General features: G+C 39.1%; 1 protein-coding gene across 3 annotated transcripts in view; it reads left to right on the top strand.

The window, feature by feature from the left end:
* LOC111580400 (metal transporter CNNM4) overlaps positions 1–20,134 on the top strand; it is a 63,276-nt gene extending 43,142 nt beyond the window's left edge. Inside the window, exons 5-9 of one of the 3 annotated variants that reach the window (XM_035956278.2) lie at positions 2,461–2,557; positions 7,480–7,542; positions 10,631–10,687; positions 12,092–12,270; positions 14,787–20,134. In XM_035956278.2, the coding sequence (XP_035812171.1) occupies positions 2,461–2,557; positions 7,480–7,542; positions 10,631–10,687; positions 12,092–12,270; positions 14,787–15,047 (657 nt within the window). In that variant the 3' untranslated portion in view covers positions 15,048–20,134. The remainder of the gene's footprint in view (positions 1–2,460; positions 2,558–7,479; positions 7,543–10,630; positions 10,688–12,091; positions 12,271–14,786) is intronic. The other 2 variants (XM_055011355.1, XM_023288130.3) reach the window with 2 other exon arrangements.
* The last annotated feature ends 1,670 nt before the right edge of the window (positions 20,135–21,804 follow it).

The raw sequence follows: 21,804 nt of genomic DNA on the forward strand, positions 1-21,804 counted from the left end.
TGCAGTTCACACATTCCAGCGGGCCGATCCGGGCCAACTATCTGTACCAACACAGAGGCCTCCTTAACCCCCTTCTGTCCTCCCATCCCTCCATCTCCCTCTCTCTGCTTCTATTTCCTCCATCCGTCTCGAATGATTTTCATTTTCACTTCAAAAACTTCTGCGAATCTGTCTCCAGTTTCTCTTTATTGCATCACATCATCCCTCCGCTATTGTTAGATGTGAATTCTGTTTGGCTGAGAGCTCACTGGAGTCTAATCAAGGCCAAAGTAAACATGTTTCCTCCCACAGATGATGCAGAGTCTCTCCAGAGGACGGCCACTAGTAAATACTGTACATCAGCTGGATTTTACCTGTGATTGCACCGCCCTCTAGAGGCCAAACTGTGTAATTTTATAAAAACTAAAAGTCAGGGTTACAAGGCAGAAAAATTATTTGCATCTACTTTGTTTTTTAGTCATTTTAACCCTCTGAACCAGTGCTTTTGTTTTGCTCCTGTGTTATTTTTTCTAACTGCTGGCTTATTTTCCATTGTAATATGAAGTCCAGCTGCAACACTGTAGAGACAACATATAAATAGATTTCTCATTTATTTAGCACAATTTTAAAAAATGTAATCAATACAAGTGTTATTAACGCTTGAAAAAGTGTTGAATCTACATACGACACAATATTTTACTACACACACTTTTAATTAGTTCCATATGTGGGCCTCCGGTTTAGTTGAAAAGTTCCTGAATTTGGGGAAAAATGACGTTTGTTTGCAGTTGAGTCAGTCATGGTTTCTCAATTATGAAGACAAACACAGAATTTTTATTTTTTTACAGATTGTGAATAAACCAAACTATTTGTTTCTGGCATATGTCTAAAATAGGAAATGTAGAATAAACTAATTTCCATTAAATGTCACAATTTGATGTTCATTGTTGGTGGTTTTTTTCATGACAGAGATGAATGTCAAACATAATAGATTTTTGGAATGTTGGAAAGTTGGACATCTGATAGTTTCCTGTGTTTTTACAGTTTCTTGTTAAGATAAATGATGAAGAAACGTGTCTTTCATGCCAATCTCCTATTTAAACACTGCCTGCAAGTTGCAGTTGATTGCAGTTGAGTCAGTGTTGGTTTCTCAGTTGTGATGAGGACCACAGAATTTTTAATGTTTTCCAGAATGAAATTAAACCAAGCAGTTCATTTTTTGAGATTTTTCAAAAAGATATGAAATGGAAAACACCTAATTTCCATTTAATGTTACAGTTTGAGACTCATTGTGGTAGTTTTTCCAAACATTCATAGACCACAAGAAAGTTCAATATCTGCCATTTTTTTCTGTTTTTACAGTTTCTGGTTAAGATAAATTGTATTATCTCGGTTTTTTAAAAAATGAAAAAAAGAAAACATGCCTTTGATACCCATGCATGTCTCATACCTGTTTTGTCCTCATTTAAAAAGTCCTTGAGTTTTGACCACGACAGTTAATTGAAGTTGAGTTTTCTCAGTTGTGATGAGAAACGGAATTTTTAGTTCTTCACATAATGTGATTAAACCAGTTTATTTTTTGTGTTTTTTATTTATTAGAAATTAAAAATAAAGAATTAAATATATTTGTTGTTTTTCCTGGTGGAGATGCTTGTTTAACATTCATGGACCTGTCGGCAGTTGAAACTCTTTCAATTTTTTACTATTTTTACAGTTTCTTGTTAGAATAAATGATGTTATTTTGTCATTTTTTTCAAAGGAAAGCCTGCCTTTTGTGTCTGCCAGCAGGTTTTGGGATTTAGAGGGTTAATTAGAATTAGTAACATTTCTTGGGTCACAGATTCACAAATATCAGGACATTTCGTTGTCATACACGATGGCAAGCTGAATATATTTGAAAATGATCAAGAAAATAGTGGGTTTATTAACTGGTAATTACATGTCTTTTTGCAGCCTTAGTTCTGTTATAAAGGAGGTTGAGGATATGATTAGATTTTATTAAACACTCTCTGGAACCTGAAGGAGCAGATTAGCCACCCAAAAAGTACCTTCACTTGACATTTTTTGTGTCACATGATGTTTCACTGCTCATTCTGTCAGAGCAGGTTCCATTCTGGGAAAAACACAAAACATTTGTATCTTTCTGCACACCATTTTGACATTTAAAAAAAAAAGAGTTTCTAAGTAAAATAATACCCCGAGATAGATTCCGACGAGAGACAAAGTTTAGTAACTTTTGTGTGAATAACAAGCGATTATTATTATCTAGCAATACCTTCACATTTGTCGGTTGCAACTTCACCAAACTTAGTTTTCCATTAGTCCTCATATTTCCGACTGAAGTAACTAATAAATAATGGAAAAGAACAGTTGTTGGAGTATTAGAATGACACACAGATGAGTTTACAGAAGAGATTTCACCTGCACTAAATGAATGTAAACCGCTTTGTTTGAAATCCATGTTTCTGTTGATCCCATCAGGGTCGAGTGGAGGTGGAGGCTGGAAACGAGAACATGAAGTTTGAGACCGGACCTTTCTCGTTCTATGGTGTCATGGCGCTCAGTGCTCCCACTCTGGGTGAGTCTGAATTATCTACTCTACTCTACTCTACTCTAGAAGTCTTACATACATTTTCAAGGGTTGAACCAGTATTTGTGGTGTATTTGTGGGTGTCTTAAATGCTTCTACTGCCACCTAGTGGGAAATGTTGTGAATGAAAAGACCTTTTTGGATGTGGGACGTGTTCAAACAAACTCCCGCAGTGTCTGACTTGCCAACATAAATTGGCCTGATGAAGGTCGAGCGCTGAAAGGTTCCACTAATACATTTATCTTTGCAAACTGGACAGTATGAATTAGTCTTTTTGAACCTCGTGGATACACTCATCCCTCTCATGCATCAGCTTCATGGAATACATGTGTGAAGAGTTTGTTTCAGTTTAAATAAGACATGGGATATGTAGCAAGTGACATATAATGCATAATGATGCACTAATAAACTAATGAATAACTGTAAATCCACTATGTAACACATTATTTAACCGCAGCTGATAAATTGTGACAGCTGTGTGAGTGATCACTGTTGTTCCTTATACATAAATGCACACAAATCTCTCTTTGGAGATGTCATATGGATCCTGCTACTGTTTGAGTCAATAAACCCAAACAAAAGATTCATACGAACAGCTGGAGCAACAAATTAACTTTCAGCCTATACGTTCAGATGTTGTCAGATTAATGAAAAGGAGCGCCTGTCTGAAAAAGGATGTAGAAAATTCAGTGGATTTAAGATTCCCCAACCAGTTGCATTAAGGACAGTTTTGTGTATGTATGCAGTTTCTTTGAGAACATCAGTAATCTAGTAGTTAATTCTGACTGATAAATGTTTACAAATATACACCGTAGCACACCAACTAGAAGAAAAATTCAAATTAATAGGCAAGAGGCAACAAAATGTGTGACTCCAGGCTTCATGAATGGACCTAACCTACTGTATATGAATTTAACTGTTCATATTTTATCCATATTTACTGTGTAGTAGACCAAGAACTCAGCTGTTACTGTAAATGTAGACAATAAGGCAGCATTATAACATGACTCACAACACAATGGTTCGAAGTGCAAGTAATAAAAGCATTTAAGGACATTTTATTATAGGCTGCTAAAACTCAGTTTACTGTTTTGTCTGTCACTGATCCACATATAGCATCATGGTATAATGGAGATGAAACGGCTGTAAAAGTGCAGAATTTGCAGTGAGAAATCCAAACATCGCCACCTGGTGGACGCTTGCAAACATTACAGTTTCTCTCAAAGGTGCAACCTCAAATAATGCTCAGTATGTGATCACTCAGCAGCCCCTTCATTTGGTGCACCAGTGAATCTAATGCGATCCAATACAACAGCTCTGCTATGAATCTACTTTAGATTTATTATCGAGGTCATGGTGGTTGTGTACTGGACTGCATTACCGTTAACACTCTGATCCCCAGAGTCTGTCAGTGGGGTTTACAGGCATCTTAAAAAAAAACAACAACTCTAAATTACACCAGATGTCATAGAAAACCAATTATAAATAAAAGAGGAATTGGCAGATTTAAAATTTTCCAATAGTTTATAAACTACTCACCTGTGACATGTGATTAAATACAGAAAATTAACCAAATCTAAACGTGAAATGGACAGTTTTCATCAAAATCATTGTATTTGATGTCTCATTGAAAAATTCACCAAAAATAAACCATTTGCCGCAACCAGGTTCCGTAAAAAACAAAAAAAATTGTGCTCATTAGTGCAATTGTGAAGACATTTCTGGCTCACTTGCACTAATGATCACATCACAAAAATTCAAGCAAAGTTTGGTTGAACTGCAGGCTGTGTTTTAAAAAGAGTGTATAGGAGACAAGTATGGAAATAAATTAAAAACATATGTAGTCAATATTATAATACCTAGAGTGTGTAGAAAATATTTTACGCTGATTCCAAGTTTTTTAATTTTTGTTTTCAATTTTTGTTACATAAATAATCAAAATAATTCCACTTTCTTGTTATGCTTTTTATGGTTTATGCCATTATGACTGTGTTGTACTGCAGAGTGTATAAAAGATGTGACAGGAGCAAAGAACACCTGAGTCTTCGTGTAATTCAGATGGTTAAACATAATTTTGAAATCTCATAAAAGCAGAATTCATAGCAGAGCTTGGACTGCATTAAATTTTACAAGTGCACCTTACAAAGTGCCTGGTGAGTGTATATATGTTTAATATATGACTTTAATGGTCAAAAGGATTGTTAAACTTGGCTGTCATGAATGTAGATAACACACGGTCAGTCATGTGAATCAGCTAGTAAACGCGATGGAAACTTCTGCACAACTTAATCTCACATGAAACTATTTGTGGAATTTGCTCCTTGAGTCTCCGTTGCTCCACAAGTTCAAGCTTTTCCACTGGTTTAGTTGTGTGTTTACATGCACTCAAACAGACGCACAAATACTGTGTTGCAGATGTTTTTCAGATGTTGTAATTCACAGCATTGTTCTGAAACACTTGATTTGCCTCAAAGGACCTTCAATCTTAAAGCTAATTGTGTTTTTCTTGACTTAAAATAGACGTTAGACCACATGATCGACTTTATCTGAAACACTTCTATGTTTATCTGAAACAGAGTCTATATAGCTGGACCCTCTGAACCCCAAGCAGCTTCTGAGTGTTTTTACATTTTTACTCACTCTGGGCTCATTTTTCACTGCAATATAAAGTCCTGCATCTCTATGGACACAACATACATGACTGGAAATAGGCAGGACACAAAAGATGTGTGCAATATGATAAAGGTATATGGCCATAAATCATGAAAAACAACTCTGAAAAAATAATCGAAAAAAATAGAATTAATAAGCACAACATTCCCACAGATGTGAAACAGGAAAAAACAGTGGCTCTACACACACACATATATGCACATGTTTTACTATTTACATTTTATTTTGTTTCCATGCTTGTCTGCCGTTTCCTCGGTGTAAACAAAGCGTGCAGTTCAGCAGAAAAGTCCCTGAATTTTTGTCACGTGACTGTAGACCACAGCTGAGACATTAATGGCTTCACAGTTCCACCAAATATCCCCAAATTTTTAGTTTTTGGCAGAATTTGATTCATAAAAGCAGTTCATTTTTGGCAATACTTTAAATGAAACATGTAGAATAAAATGATTTTGATAAAATGTGCTGATTTTAAGCTTAGATGTTTGTCCAGATGGAATTGGATGTCACTCATGATACATTCAATAAACGCAAGAAAATTCACAGTCTCTCAATTCTGTGTGTTTTTACAGATTCTGGCTGTGGGAAATGGTGATTTTTCTGTGTGTTTATTTAAAGATAACATGTCTGTCCAACTCGCTAGTAGTTTTTGTTGTTCAGAGGGTTAAAATAAATGCTTAAAATGTGTTTTTTTAAAATATAGTTTACCTCAGGTTTAACATGCTTATGTAGACAATCTTCTTTAACATCCTCTGATTCACCTCCCAGTAGTAAAAGTATCTTCTTTTGTACCAGGTAAAATGAAAAGTTGAGCTCTCTGCATGTATTTTTGAAGCAGAGAGTTCACTGAGGGCATGGGAAGGGCTCAAGTGTAATGCAATAGTGGCTCTTTTGCTGATGAACATTGAACTCGTCGACTCACTTTTCTGGTTCTTCCTATCATACGCAAGCTCTCTTTCAGTTCCTCAAACACAAAAAGGGGCTTTTATCTTTTTCCTGTCTGCCAGTTTTGATCTGTTTCTGTCATTGCTTTCAGCTGTCAGCTTGTGTCGGTTCAGTCTTCTCATTCATGCGTCTGACGGTTACTCTACACTGAAGTTAGACTAAACGATATCAGCTTGATAAAAGCTGGATCAATCAGATGTCAGGCATCAATTTATTGTTTACCAGAGATCCTAAAATTAAACCAAGGTTGACAAAAGCTGAGCTGTTAGAAACATACCGGAATGTGAGCAAAATCCTCATTGACCTGAAGATACAGCAGCAGTGTGATAATAACTTCCCAGACACTGCTTAATCTTCACTAGGGTCGCTGGGGGGCTGGAGTCTATCCTAGAAAACTTAGGGTGAAGGCAGGGAACACTCTGGACAGGTCACTAGTTTATCACAGGACTACACATAGAGACAGACAAATACATTCACATTCACACCTACAGACAATTTAGAATCACCAGTTAACCTCAGCATGTTTTTGGACTTTGAGAGGAAGACTGAGAACCTGGAGAAAATCCACACATGCACAGAGAGAACATACAAACTCCATGCAGAAAGATCCTGGGAAGGCCGGGACGCAAACTGGGGATCTTCTAGCTGCAAGGTGAAAGTGCTAATCTGTATTGCAAACAGTTCAGAAATTTTTTAATTGATACCCAAATGATTCTGATTATTAGGAGAATGACTACTGTTTGGTTCACTTATTAAAACATGAAAGGAAAAGGCTCCTTATGTCTCATCGATTTGCACAGAGGTGATGAAAACCCCAGAACAAAGACTGACAGAAATTTATGCTGCAATAAACACCTAATATGATATAAATAGAAAGACCTAAAGGTTCTCATCCCAGCACTCGTCTTTCTTTTATGTCTTATCTCTTGTTTGTCTAATGCTCAGCAGATTTCTCTTTCAGGTTCTCCAGACAGAGAGGAAGAAACATGTGGAGCTTTATTTATTTATTTCATTTTCTGACCTCCCATCCTCCGTCAGCCTCATCCTCTCATTTCACCAGTCGACTGATTGATCAGACTTTCAGAAAACAGCTCAGTAAATCCCCCCTCACCTTCAAACAGTGTTGTCTGACATGGTGTTCTTTCAGTGGAGCAGAATCTCTGCGAGGTTTTTGCATGCCTTCGCCCCGTCTGGAAGCAGATCTGTCTCCTCGTCTCTCACCGACTGTCCCTCCATCTCCCTTCATCCCTCTTTCCCATCCATCGCCTCCTCCCTCCGACCTTCTCTCCTCTCAGTGGCTGCACCTCGTCCTCGCCTCCTCTCCTTTAAGAGGTTTTCTCTGTTCTCTCGGTTGCCAGGTAAACGCCGGCATGTCTGGGTCCTTTAACACCGAGGACAGGCGGGTTCATGGTGGGCGGGTGGAAGTTTGACTGGGTGGGCCTGGTTCCTGTTTGTTGTACATGCTGGGTAAATTAATGCTCCATCACAGAGGACAGAAGATCGCTCTTGTGCTGCTCTTCACAGGTTGAAACAATGGATTATAGGTTGCACTTTTATTTACCTTGATTTACCCTAATCAGTGATGCCCTTTGGTTTAAAATCCGTGGAACATGTCCAGGTTTCACATCCAGAAGTGCAACAGCAGCTTTCTTCTCTCTGTGATTCAATGTAGATTTACCCTTTATGGACAGCAAAGAGTAACAGGATGGCAGCTACGTTTTGGCAAATAAGCTCTTTGTTTAACCAAAGCTACCTCCTTTACATCTGTTCATACTGAGTTAGCTTTTTATTTTTCAGAGCGGGTGAGTGGGAGGCAGCGAGGAGGTGATAAATCCATGTATTCCTAATCTAGGTCATGTTGCTCTGCAGCATGAATTCAAATTTCTTTCATCAAAAAGACATTTCGAAAACAAGAGTTGTGCAGGTAGAATCTTGAAGAATACTACAGTATGAACATATGCAAAAGGAAACCAGAAACACAACGGTCATGCAGAGGTGAAACTTTGCTTGTGTGTGCAAAGTGAAGAAAACTGATGGAGTTTATCTGCCAGAATGTCAGCGCTGCTCTTAAACTGACAGGAACACAGGCAGAAAAAAGATCACACGGCTCGTCTAAGATTAAAGGATGGGACGACATCATGAGACGCCCAGATGGGACTTGAATCCCCTCGAGGGGTCAACTCTGGATGCATCTTAATAGCTTCAGATCGATTCTTCCTCAGTTTGTTTCACATCAGTGTCTGGTTATACGTGCTCTGGCAATAAATAAATGAAGAGGAGAACGTGAAGCTATTGAGATGCAGCCTTTTTTTGGTTATTGTTGTCCTTTCCATGCTTTGATGATGTAGTTTAAACTGTAGTTTTAAATAGACTAAAGTGCATTAACTGCTGTAGTCTGTTGGAGCACCACGAGTCATTTTTTAAAAAAACTAATTAATCACCAGTGCCCAGTTCCAAATGTAATCCCAACTCAAGTCTTGTAATTCTGAATGAGAGTTTGTGTGTGAGGATTGCTGTTTGGAATTGGATCCCATCACTTCTGTACTTTAGTTTTAAAAACACTAACTCACTCTGCGTTCAAGTACGAGGTCACGTTAATTCCTTTTAAACCTTTACGTAATGTAATTCTTAAAGATCCAGTAGGTGACTTTTCGGAACAGAATCGTGGCAAATTGTTAATAAAAGCTAAAGCAACACATTTATTAAAAATACACTAAAGGCTTTTATACCTGTAAAGTAAAAAGTGAAATATGTTTCAGGAAGTTGAAATAGCGAATGGTCTATAGCTGGTTTAGTCACACAGACGCAAATCTAAAGTTTTTTTAAAGATTTGTGTTGAGTATTTGACTGCAGCTGCGGAAATTAAAGCTCTAGCAACCGTCTTGTGCTTTTTACAAGATGTGACCATCTCTGAAACAACATTACACTGCAATCTGATATTATTATAATGCAGATATTTAGATTATGTTAAAAAGGTTCACTAATTTAATGTGAATTCTGATATAGTGGCAGAGTAAACCAGGCTTTATTAGGTTATTGTATCAGAGACTGGCTTTTCCTTTAATTTTCAATGTTCCCAGTGGTGGAAGAAGTATTCAGATCCTTAATTTAAGTAGAAATACTAATACAGAAGTGTAAAATACTCCATTGCAAGTAAAAATGTAGATAAAGTTTAAAGGAAAAGTACTGGTTTTCTTCCTGTGATGGATGCATTATTGTACTTGACGTCATTAGATTAATACTAGTGAAGCATCAGTGTGTCAGCATCATGTTACTGTTACTGTTGCTGCTGCAGGTGGAGCCGGTTTGAATTATTAACCGGATGATTAATAGAAGAGGAATAAAGAAAGTACAAGTTCTGAATCACAGATCTGTCTTGGTTCATTTGAATATTTAATTAAATTAAACCGTGACAGAAGTTTAGAGAGAAAAATCAGTATTTGGAAGTTGTTAACATCTAAAATGTGAACCTGACCACACACTGTGTTTTGCAAGAAGCCAAAAAGGTTAGAAAATTCAGGCTTAACCTTTAACAATGTGTTGTATCTTAACAACTTGGTATATTGTCCATTGTGCAATATTAACCTCTGAAATGTAGTCAAGTAGATGTATAAAGTAGCATAAAATGGAAAAACTCAAGTACAAGTACCTCTGAATTTTTCTTATTATTTGAGTGAATGTACTTCCTGTTTCCCAGTGACTTTTAACTTTAAACGACCTCTGTTAAATTCAGTATAATGCCCCTTTTTTCCCTGAATGATGTTGAGTTTCCAAGATTGAAATTTCTCCAGAAGTCCTTTGTAGGTTTTTCATAGGTTTTGTGCCACAAATTAGGAAATGTTGTGTTTTGTTAATATTAGAATGTTGATCGGGAGTGTGGCAAAGACTGAAGTTAATTTGACCATAAAAACATTATGTTTTTATATAGCTGGCGGACATAGCACGAGATTTCTGGAGATTTTAGACCTTCCAACTGTGTCTGGATAACATTGATTGACAAATCAAAGCACCTCTAAAGTTTGGCAATAACTGCTTTAACTGCAGCTGTTTTAAAGATGACTTTAAAAGGTTGTTAATGACGGGGGAAGCATTTATTAAACATTTGTTTTGAGCTCAAGTTGCACATGCGCAGTCAGTGTTTCCAGTCCACACCGTCTTGAATTTTGTTTTGCGTACGGACATCTGTAGAAAGTCCATGCAGACCCTCGTGAACTTGGATGGGTGACTAAATTTCCATCACGCGGACGTGGCTTCACAAGTTGACAGGCTCTAACTGAGGAAAAGGTTCCTACTGGATCTTAAAAGTTCCCTCTTTAAATATCAACATATTAGATATTATTTCCTGGCTCTGTGAATTCTAACCACTAACTGTAAAACCAGCAGTAGATAACCAGGATTAACTAGCCAGCTTAATTCCCTGAAAGCTAACGCAGTTGACGTGTCCAGGTAAAACAGTTTCCTATGACTCACTGAGGCCCCCTGCTGGAAGACTGACACCTACTGGTAATAATACACGCCTGGTGGTAACGAAGCCTGTGTGCAGTGTGTGTGCGTGTGTGTGTGACACATCCATTAGTTTGGGTGAATTTAATTCGCATGCCCCAGTAAAAACTAAACTGTCAGCTGGATGACACACGGGAATGTTAGTCATGGTGGTTTCAGTGTGTCGGAGCAGAGGTGGAAAATAACCAGCCAAGTCTTTGAGTCAGTTATTAGGCGTAATTGCTGTTGGAGAAACTGTTCACAAATATGACTAAGACTCGTACAAATGGAGACTTGCTCCAGGTGTTTTGATTGGACCAGAAACTAACAAGAGGGATTGAAGCTAATTTGTTTTGAAGATTTCAGGTTTCAGTTTTATGCTCTAAATTTGGAACGATTAGTCAGTTAATCCATCATATGATTATTGATTCATCTCTTGAATGAAATTGGAGTAATATCTGCTTCCCTCAGTTTAATATCATTGTCAATTGAATGTCTTGGGTTTTTTTTCACCCACGTTTTAATGATTAAACAAATAAACATCCGGCAGAATAATTAAAAATAAAACCAATCTTCAGTTAAAGCCTTTTTATACTCCTCTGTACTTCTACTTCACAGGAGGGGGTGTTATTTTGATAATATCTGGAATAACCAACAAAATCAGAGTCTAATCAGTGAATTCATTCCTATTCATGTTATGTTTTATATTACTGACTGAATAGTGCTTCTGTGAAGTGGGTCCAATGTTGGATGGTAAAAGTTTGTATTCACTTTGCAAATTTGCATCATAATAAACTAAACAATGCTTCCTTATTCTCAAAAAATTTAATAAATAGAACATTGTTTCCACCTCTGTTAATAAGCCACATGTTAGTTTGCATCCTGCACTGCTCAACTTTTAATAAAAACTGATGTCTACTACGTGTATTTTTAGGTAAATAGAAAGTTTGGCATATGTAGGGCTTCCTGGTCAACACAGAGTCACTGCTTAACATGCAATTGGAAAATTTTTGTGTGTGTCACTGATTTTGGGTGTTAGAGATGCATCTCTTAGTTGTTGTGCTCTGAGTGGATGAAATAACTCATGGTTTACGTCCCTGTTTTTGTCTCTCTCATAGTTTGTTTAGCTGCTACTGCCATTATTATGTTGTGTATCCATTACACCTTGTTTGACGCTAATCACTCATTCATGTCATTAACCTGCATTCGAAGCCACACTGCATCTTGAGGTCTTCATTGATTTGTGTTTGCATCGTAGAACCATGAATTCATGAATGGCTTGGAAGCAGTAGAGTGAAGCTCACAGCGCAGCTTTCCGTAGTGATCAACAGTTTGTCCGCAGGACGGCCTGATAGGTGTTTTTCACGCAGTTTCATCTTTTAATCACTAACAGGAGCTCTCACTAATAATGTTTTCTGTTTCCAGAGTTTCGTTCACCGTCCCACCTCAGCGGCTTGAACCGAACAGCCTCCCTGAGCGGAGCCGACCGCACCGAGTCGCTCTCCGTCAGCGGCAGCAACAGCCAGCTCAACAACAGCATCCCCTCGCAGCAGTACACACCCGACTTCTACGTCCGAGCCCTCACAGACCTGCAGTTTGTCAAGGTTGGTTGTGGATTTTAGCCATGACAGATCACGCTTGGTTTGGATTATCTGTGGCTGCTTTTGAGATGAGCCCCCATTTATGGACTTCTTACTGGTTTCTAGCAGAAAACATCACAAGTTATTATAAAGGAAAATAAGTCTAAATTCTCTGATTCCAGCTTTTAAATTTGAATATTTTCTTTGGTGTCTTTACTTCTCTATAACAGTACGCTGAATATTTTTATGTGGTGGACAAAACAAGACATTTGACAACATTAGCGTAGGCTCTAATTAACATTTTAGTTGATTGTTGACCAAACAACTGATCGAGTAATTAAGAAAATAATTGACAGGTTTGTGATGATTGCAGGGAACCTGTAATTAATAACTAGGTTTCTTCATCATTAGGGAGGCTATAACTGTCAAGTCAAAGATCTTTATTTGTCTCCTGTGGGAGAAATTAAGATTAGAGGATTAAGAGGGGTACTGCTGCACAAACAGTAAAAACATTCAGGGCGTAAGACCATAAAAACAACAAGACAAGCACAGAATGAAAGTAAACACACACAATATAAACCAAACGAGACAGTAAAAACAAAGTAAAACACATTCAGTGTGCTAAAAGTCAATGTGCAAAGTGAAATATTAGCTTGCAAAAAGTCATAAAGTCAAAGAAATGATTGTCACCCGTCTTTCACATTTGCTCACTGATGAGCTTTGACAGAGGTATGAATGAATGTAGCTGTCTATCTGAATATGTAAAAGGACACTCCCCTGTTTATGTGAGATCGACTGAGATTTGTTATTAATATTAATTAGTTTATTTAAAAATGGACCATGTACAATATTAAACAGAAGCTTTAAACTAATTTCATTCTGCTGTCCTTGGCAGGTCACAATGAAAACATCACAATATTAAAATGTCACAAAAAAGCTGGACTATGAAATACAAATAACACATATAAAACATTACACACACTCTTAAAAGCACACATGGGCGCGTACTCACACACAAATGCAAATTAAAAAGACATCAGTGGTTGCAGTTCTGAGTGTCCCTAAGCAGGTTTTCCAGTTTGTTTTTAAAGCTGCTAATAGAAACACGGTTCTCAGTCACAGTTATCAGTTTGCCTCCTGCAGTTCGGTCTGCTGTTCCTCTGTTTTCTTAATATTTCACTGTTCTTTCATTTTTATCATTTTACTTTATTTTTCTTAAAGTGTATTTGTTTTCCAGACTCTGTTCCAGGGTCATCTGTGGCTAACTTAGCCACTAGCTGTTAGCATACTGTCAGAGCAACTAATTTTGTAGTTTGTGGCAATGACTTGCGTTTCTAGTTAATTTTTTGCTGCTTGAGAGACATTTCTAAGACCACAGAGTGATGACGGACAGAGAGAAGAGGCTGCATCAGACCTGAAGCATTTAATTTATCAATAATCGTATAAAAATAACGATACCAATAATTGGTAAATGCCAATTATCGGCTACGACAATCGACCAGGAAGATAATCAGTCGACGCTTCTCCAAATGGCTCAATAAAAAGTTTACCAGATTAAGCCCTATTCGCACGAGATTAGTATTATCTGGGGACGTCTGGTAATTTGTGAATTATCCCAGGACGTCTGTGTTTCTCGCAGTTCATTCGCACAGGATAAGGGAAGTCTGTATTTTACTCGAATTTAGTGACATTACAGCCCGGATATGACGTCAAATCCGTGCAGGTCGCAACATCCGCTGTTGTCACATCCATGTGCAAAGTGGTTGGCCGCTCCTCAAAAAAAAAAAAAAAAATACAGACACCGGCCATGCGAATAAACTTTAAAAACATTAAAAGTTGCTATGCTATGTTGTAGCAACACTATTGTTAGGGTGTCGTTAGGTTTAGGCACAAAAAACACTTGGTTAGGTTTATGGAAAGCTTGTGGTTTGGGTTAAAATGACCACTTTTAACGTGGTATGTAGTCGTCATGGCAACAGTAAATATGTCAAAGCAGCAGCATGATTTGAGAACAGCGGGCAGCGATGTCTGGATAACGGGCCATCAGGACGTTTGGATGCAGCCTGTTGAAAGATATGCTTACCACATGTCATCCATCTCTATGTCCTCCCAGATCTCTCTCTTCTTGTTGATCTGATTTTCCCGTTTCTGTGAATGCTCCATAGGCCTGTTGTGTATCGGACTACTCCTGCATTTGCTCCTAAAATGCTGCCAATAATTTCCACTGCAGCTTCCATAATTCAACCGAGAAAGATGTAGAAAAAGTTACGCAATAAAAAAACAACAGCTAAAATACCCCCCAATCACCGAGATGTAGATTCACACGGACTAATATTATCCCAGGATGTCGGTGTTTGGTGAAATATAGTAGGTAATTTGCGGGGGAATCATTACTTTACCAATTAGTGACATGGCGCATTCGCACAGGATTAAGACAACCGACCTCCTCCACAATTATTACAAATCACCACAGATCCCCAGGTAATGCTAATCCCATGCAAATAGGGCTTTACACTACAATTATTCTCCCTCTGTTTCAGATCACCCGGGCTCAGTACCAGAACGGCCTGATGGCGTCCCGTCTGGACAGCACGCCTCAGTCCCCCGAGAGCGGCCACAACGCCACCCGCCTGGATCAGACGACTCCCCCCGCCACCGCCAACACCACCATCACGGACATGGCGGCCGACTCCACCCCGACGGAGAACGGGCCCGACGAGACGACGCTCCTCCTCCTCAACGAGCAGAACTCGCCGCACACGGCCAACCACCACCACAGCCAGCTGGAGAACAGCGTTTGACCCCGACCCCATCCTCCGCTCTCCTGCGTCTGCGCACATGCACTACTGCGCTCGGACGCACGCCGAGGAGGGGAGGATTGCGTGTCGGTGAGTTAGCGCGAGGGAGCGGGAATGCAGACGCGAGGCCCGGAGAGACAAGCCATGTGCGCGCATATAATGTACATATGCAAGGATTAAGCAAAACACACACACACCAAAGTATACACTGATGAGCCAGAACATTAAAACCACGCACGGATGAAGCGTCGATTAAGTCGTACTAGCGGTGCACGTAGAGGTTTGGAAGTGATGCATGACAAGAAAAAGCTGTCCAAGGAGGGACAAACCAGCAGATAGTTCCAATTAGCATCTTCCAGGACTTAGAAGATTTTTGGTGCGCCTTCAGGAGTCTGTGCAGTGTTAGGCAGGGGTGGCCATAGTGTTTTTCCTCATCAGTGTACTTACACGTACCAAAGTGTATTGTGGAAGCTCGCCACATCCACTTCTCCACCATGAACAGACCCACTGCAAACCCGGCAACCACCTGTTATACTTCACCGACAGAGAGCGTCATCCGTGCGTCTGTTTGCACGCGCTTCTCCACGTATCCATGACGACAAACATCCAAAGGACCACAGAGCACCTCCTTTCGGAAGGCGTTTCCTGATTTGAGTTGCGTGTCGCTTTCTGATTCACGCCTCCACCCCCCAATCAAGAGACTCAGGAAGACTCCGCCCTCCTCACCCTCCATTCTCCTCCCCACCTTTTTTTTTTTCCTCCAGATGTACATACATGCAAGCGCGGTCGAAAAAAGCCGCGAACCGAACCCGCATGTGTAGCAGCCTGCGTCCCCCTCCACCGCATCCATGCAGCTAGAAGACAAAGAGTACCCGAGCATGTCAGCAGAGTTCAAACAAAGTAATATATGTTCCGTAGAAATTTATAGTCGCATATTTATTGATGAAATGTGTGTGAGACGGACACACAAGACTCCTACTGACTCTTGTTTTGGTGGGGTGGGGGGGTGGATATATAGATATATATATATATATATATGTGTGTGTGTGTGTTTATATACGAGGATGCTTCGAAAACTTCTCGGCCTCACCAGAAACCGTCACAGGAGGTGTTGTTGCTCAACAGTCTCTCTCAAGAAGGTCACATCTTGAGCCTCCAGATAGTCCTCTGCACCATGCAAGACATCTTCTTCCTATTGAAAACAGTGAACACATATATCCGATTTCAGTTTGGGAAGCCGACAGAAGTCAGACTGTGCAGGTCAGGTGAATAAGGTGCACTGGGCAACAGTTCAGCTCTAAAATTTCTTCTTCAAACATCAGATTTTTTTGTTGACAGCAATTTAAGGCTTTACAGTATACGGTAATGCCCCGAAATGGGAGGCCAAGAACTCGTTTTGAAGCATCCTCGTATATATGTGCATATAATATATATATACACAACTTCTTGTGCCCTGCATAGAAACAGTGAGTAGCCCAGAGCCTTTATCTCAGAGTTGTTAAGAGATTCACCGCTGATAGACAGTCAGTCTGTATCGTGATTAAGACAATCAATATGAATATAATGAATGTGTTAAATGTGTAGGGTACGTTAACTGCGACCGCTCTGCTCTCAAACTGCCGTCTCTCTCTATGAAATCTTTAGCTGTCATCCTGAAACCGTGGTGGGCAGTTTTTTTTTTGTTCTTGTTGATTTTGTTTTTAACCTGAATCAGTTTTCACAGAGATGACGGCGTTTGAGAGCAACGAGACTTGACAAGTCCTTTCCTGCTTTATGTGAGAGGGTGGGTAGTCTGTGTGTGTGTGTGTGTGTGTGTGTGTGTGTGTGTGTGTGTGTGTGTGCGTGTGTGTATATGTGTGTGTGTGTGTGTGTGAGACCAAAAATGGCCATCACCTGACTCGGTGGGAACAGAAACCAAAAGAGGGAAACTTGATCACCTCCTGACTAGAAAATACTTTAACAAATCTGAGACTTTATTTATTCAGTTCAATGTTTGTGTATATGTTTTTGTCGACGTAGGGGCAAGAAATGTAATTTTAATTTGCCTCGTGATGAGATTTTACTTGTTAAATGTTTCGTTGTGGTTATGTTATCTGGGAGAAGGGGGTCACTCTAACATAGTGAACGGCAAACTTTGACATTTGTATTTCTGTCGCCAAACACACCGCTCAGCCCTGGCATCAGCCAAATTTTGTCAGTTTTGTGAGTTTTTATACGTTATCATAGAGCTGCATACACTCCAGTTATATTTTACTGTACCTTCAGATGAGTTTTTAGAAGAAAAGTCTGTCCTAACAATTAAACACTTTGCGTCTTGTGTTGGACTTTTCTTTGCTTGATATCTAGCAGAGTCACAGTGGTGTTTTTATTTAGTTTATTTTAGTGAAAAGTAAAACCGCATCAGGTTTTTGCTTTTAAAATCAAAGAGAAAGAGCTGCTTTTGAAACACCAGTGTTGGTTTGATTTGCACACTAATGACTGCATGTACCGGAATGCAAACACGCCCAACAGAACATTTAGTTTTTTAAGTGCATTGCGTTGCTCTCAATTTTGTCTGTCTTCGTTGCTGCTCTGTTAGCATGTTGTTTTTCCACTGAAGACATACGAATCACAGGTGACTCCAGTGACCTTCTCTCTAAGTGATATGGAAAGGTATTCTTGGAATTGTGGGTGAAGGAAAATGGATATTGACACAAATAATCACAAATTGGGTATATCGGAGTGTTTGAAGGTGGATTGTTTTTTTGTTTTTTTACCGCTGCAGCATCAAAATATCAATCGGCACAGCTGATATGTTTTCAAATCGCTTCATTTCTCTTCTGTCAGTGAACGAACACTGTGAAACTTTGTGAAAATAGAACTACTGACGCGCCTGTGTAGCTGTAGCGAAACATCTGCTCAGCTTGTCATTATTCTCCAACCGCAACAGGACTCCTCCGTACGGAAAAGAGGAAATACGAAGCACTTTTATTCAGATTTTTAACATGAATCGGGAACCAAAGCATGAGGAAATGTTGATTTACTTTGTTTTTGAAGCTGATGTTTTCAAGTTTCATGAATCTCTTTCATACTTGGGGAAAGCCTAAATGTCACAAGTTTTTTGGAAAAGGCCAAGAAAATTCACTCACAGATACATTTAGTTGATTTAACTGCACAAAGACAAAGAGGAATTGTTGAGTCCCTTGATGTCACATGAATTTCTACACAAGAAAAAAACAGATATATCCTTGTTATATTTGGATCTGAGCTGACAGAAAGCCAGGTTTGCAGCTGTTTGAGCTGAGCTGATTTGTCTTTTACACCTGGTTTGTTGTTTCTCTATAGAACCTGTGACTGTTTCCGTGCCGCCATGTAGCACAGCGTTGCCTTAAAACCCTCAAGTTTGAGTCCAGCTCCCCTGATCCCTTTAAGTGCACAGCGGCACTGTCCAGTTTATGATTTTTAAATGTTCAGTGTGGAGATTCACAACACTAAAATCACTACAGACTGGAATTTTAACGTTGTTATCGGTTGAGTTAAAACTCAGTGGTTGAAGCGAAGGATACAGATATTTCAGAGCCAAAATTAGATGATAGAGAGCAGCAAATAAAGATGAAAATGAACCTAAAATGACCCCGTTTGTGGTGTCAGTGATAGTAGTGCTGTTGCCAGTTTAGAATTTTCTACTGTCATGTCGGTTGTTTTTATGATAGAAGCAACCAACGTAAAACTAATGCAAAATTTAAAAGAAAGTCGTTTTCAGAGCTATTGCTCAGTATTTTTAGCAGCAGATTTTTTGAAGCTCGGAACAAATACAGGTTTAATACTAAAGCTTAAATCAGGAGCTGAATGCACAACTTTATTCTGAAAAGCAGCAACATTTTTCTTAAATCTCACTTCATGTCACCGTCTCCTTCAGACCCTGAGCCAATATTTCTGCTCCAACTGAGTCAGTGTAGTCTGAGAAAATACTCCTGTGAAAACATTGCATTATTTCATGCAGTTTGTGGACATTTCTGAACGCATTGAAATACCTTATACAATAGATGTTTGCATGCCGAGGTGATCAGCTGGAGCTAACACTGACCAATGCTATTGGAATATATTGTCGTTACATCCTGACAGAGTAGTCATATCAACTAACTATTCACCTTTGCACACCAGTTTAGCCTATAATGTCCAGAAAACACCAGCGATATGTTTAAAATTTTAAGCGAAAATCCCCGTGAGTAAAAGCATTCCACCTGCTGATGTTTAATTCATCCCGTAACGTTACTTCTGCTTTTAAGAAATGTTCCTTTCCTGTCTTTTTAATGAAAACTCACCACCGTTCCCCACTAAAACAGCTCATCTGTGATGAAAAATAGCAGCACTTTAGTTGGAAAAACAGTATTTTCCCACTTTGAGATAACTTTGGCAAAATTTGCTCAGCTGCTCTGTTGCAACGCCGTTATTGGCCGAGATTTCATAACCGGGTCTTTGCCGGCTCCTTATCATGATGCAGCGCTTTTTCTTTGAATTTCACTGTGACGTCTGAAAAAGCGTGAGCAGCTCCTGGCTCACCGTTCTGTTGCCTTCGCTGTCTTTTAATGACTGTGCTGGAATTCTTTTGTGTTCATTCCTGTTATTTTTAAGAAACACTCACACTTCCATTTCAAATGACTGTTTTTGTAGGTTTTTATGGTTGTTGAAATGTGTTTTGTTTATACCTGTGTACATGTTGGAGTGCCCCCCGCCACCACCGCCTGCTTTAAATCGTACTGGGTTTGGGTTCATTATGGTGTGTGTGAATGTGTGTGTGAGTGCCTGTGAATCGATTCTGTTTTGTTTTTTGGGTTTTTTTTGTACTTCAGAATACTGTCAGTAGTCGTGATAAACAACAATCTTTTCTTTTTTTTATTCGTCATGAGTTTCATTTGGGAACAGAGCGAATGGAGCGACTGGCATTTGGGGAAAAATAAACTGATTGTCCTTCATTCTCTCTGGCATGCTTTAACTTAAAGAGAAAAATCAGAGAAACAAGGTGTAAATACTGTTTTATAATTTCTGTCTTAATGAGTTTTGAAGATGATGAAAGTTATTAATAAACCTGAGATATATTTCTCTATGGAGCTTGGTGATTGTTCTGGTTTCTTCATGTAGTCGCAGTTGCTGATACACTACCTGTCCAAAAAAAAAAGTTGCCACCTGGATTTAACTCAGCAAATAGGTAAGAGTCTTCCATTGGATAATTACTGCAGTGATGAATATGTTTCAGCTGCAACCACTTATTTAACTCTAGCTGATGCAGTGAGGAGCTTCTCATTTCTTAAACAACCATGTTGGAAGACATATCCTGTGGTCATATAAAGGATGTTAATCTGTCTCAGAAGGGTTAAATTATTGGCCTGCATCAAGCAAAGAAAACAACTAAGGAGATTTTTGAAACTACTAAAATCAGGTTAAGAACCATCATCATTAAAACCTGAAGGATAGTGGAAAACCATCATATTTGAGACACAAATGTGATGGGAACAAACTCTTAGATGATGGTGATTGGACATCAGTTAAACGTTCGGTGAAATTATATCACAAGAATTCAACAGTAGAACTCACGACTGTGTTTAATCGTGAAAGTAAGAGCATTTCCACGCACACAACGCAAAGGGAACACAAGGGATTGGGACTAAACAGCTGTAGCTCTAAAAAAACACTAATTAGTGAGGCTAATTAGAGAAAAAGGCTTCAGTTTGCTAGGGAGTATAAAGATTGGACTCTGGAGCAATGGAAGAAGGTCATGTGGTCTGATGAGTCCAGATTTACCCTGTTCCAGAGTGATGGGGGCATCAGGGTAAGAAGAGAGGTGGATGAAGTGATGCCCTCATCATGGCTAGTATCTACCAGCCTGTGGGGGTTTGGGTTATGATCTGGGGTTGGTCAGGTTCAGCAATGTTATGTTCCCAAAGAATGAGGTCAGCTGATACCTGAAGATGCTGAATGACCAGGTCTTTCCATCAGTGGAGGTTTTCTTCCCTGATGACATGGACATGTTCCAAGATGATGATGCCAGCATTCATCTCCATTGAGAATCTTTAGGATGTGCTGGAGAAGACTTTGCAAGGTCTTGACAGAAAATTAATGCAAATTTGGACAGAAATAAATGCTGTGACATTGCAGAAGCTTATCAAAACGATGCCACGGCGAATGTGTACCTTACTCAAACCTAAAGGTGGTCCAAGTTGGTCGATACACTTATGTCCAACCAAATTCTCAGACTTTTATAAAGAGAAAAGCAGTACTTCAATAGCTTTCCAGGATTAATGGATTGTTTTTTTCATTGTAGGGAGTGCCACGGACATTTGACGTCTTATCAACAATTCTATAATTTCATTTAGCCAAAGCAACATATATCTGAGAGTAAATATAACACAACCAAAGACCTCGTCAGAAGAAAACAGCCTTGATAAGAGCCATAAAACAAGTTCAACTGTGATAAGGCCTTGGTGCCTACAGACAGTTCGGGAGGTAATAGGATTTTTTTTCTTTTCTTTTTGCATTCTTTCAAGTGCAAAGGTGTTCAGTGAAGAGAACAGGCTCAGTCTCTACTCCAACGCCTGAGTTTCCTTAAGTACACATACAAATATAAAGTAAGTGGACAGTGTCTGTAGCCTAATTATAGACAAATACTGTATTGTTTGTGTATGTGTGTATCATAGATAACATATTAAAACTGTTCATCACTCAATTTCCCAATTCATAACATTTTCACACTAAGAGGCAGTTAAAGGGTCTTCAATATAGG

Source organism: Amphiprion ocellaris, chromosome 6, assembly GCF_022539595.1.
Source record: "Amphiprion ocellaris isolate individual 3 ecotype Okinawa chromosome 6, ASM2253959v1, whole genome shotgun sequence".
In the NCBI taxonomy this organism is placed as follows: domain Eukaryota; kingdom Metazoa; phylum Chordata; class Actinopteri; family Pomacentridae; genus Amphiprion; species Amphiprion ocellaris.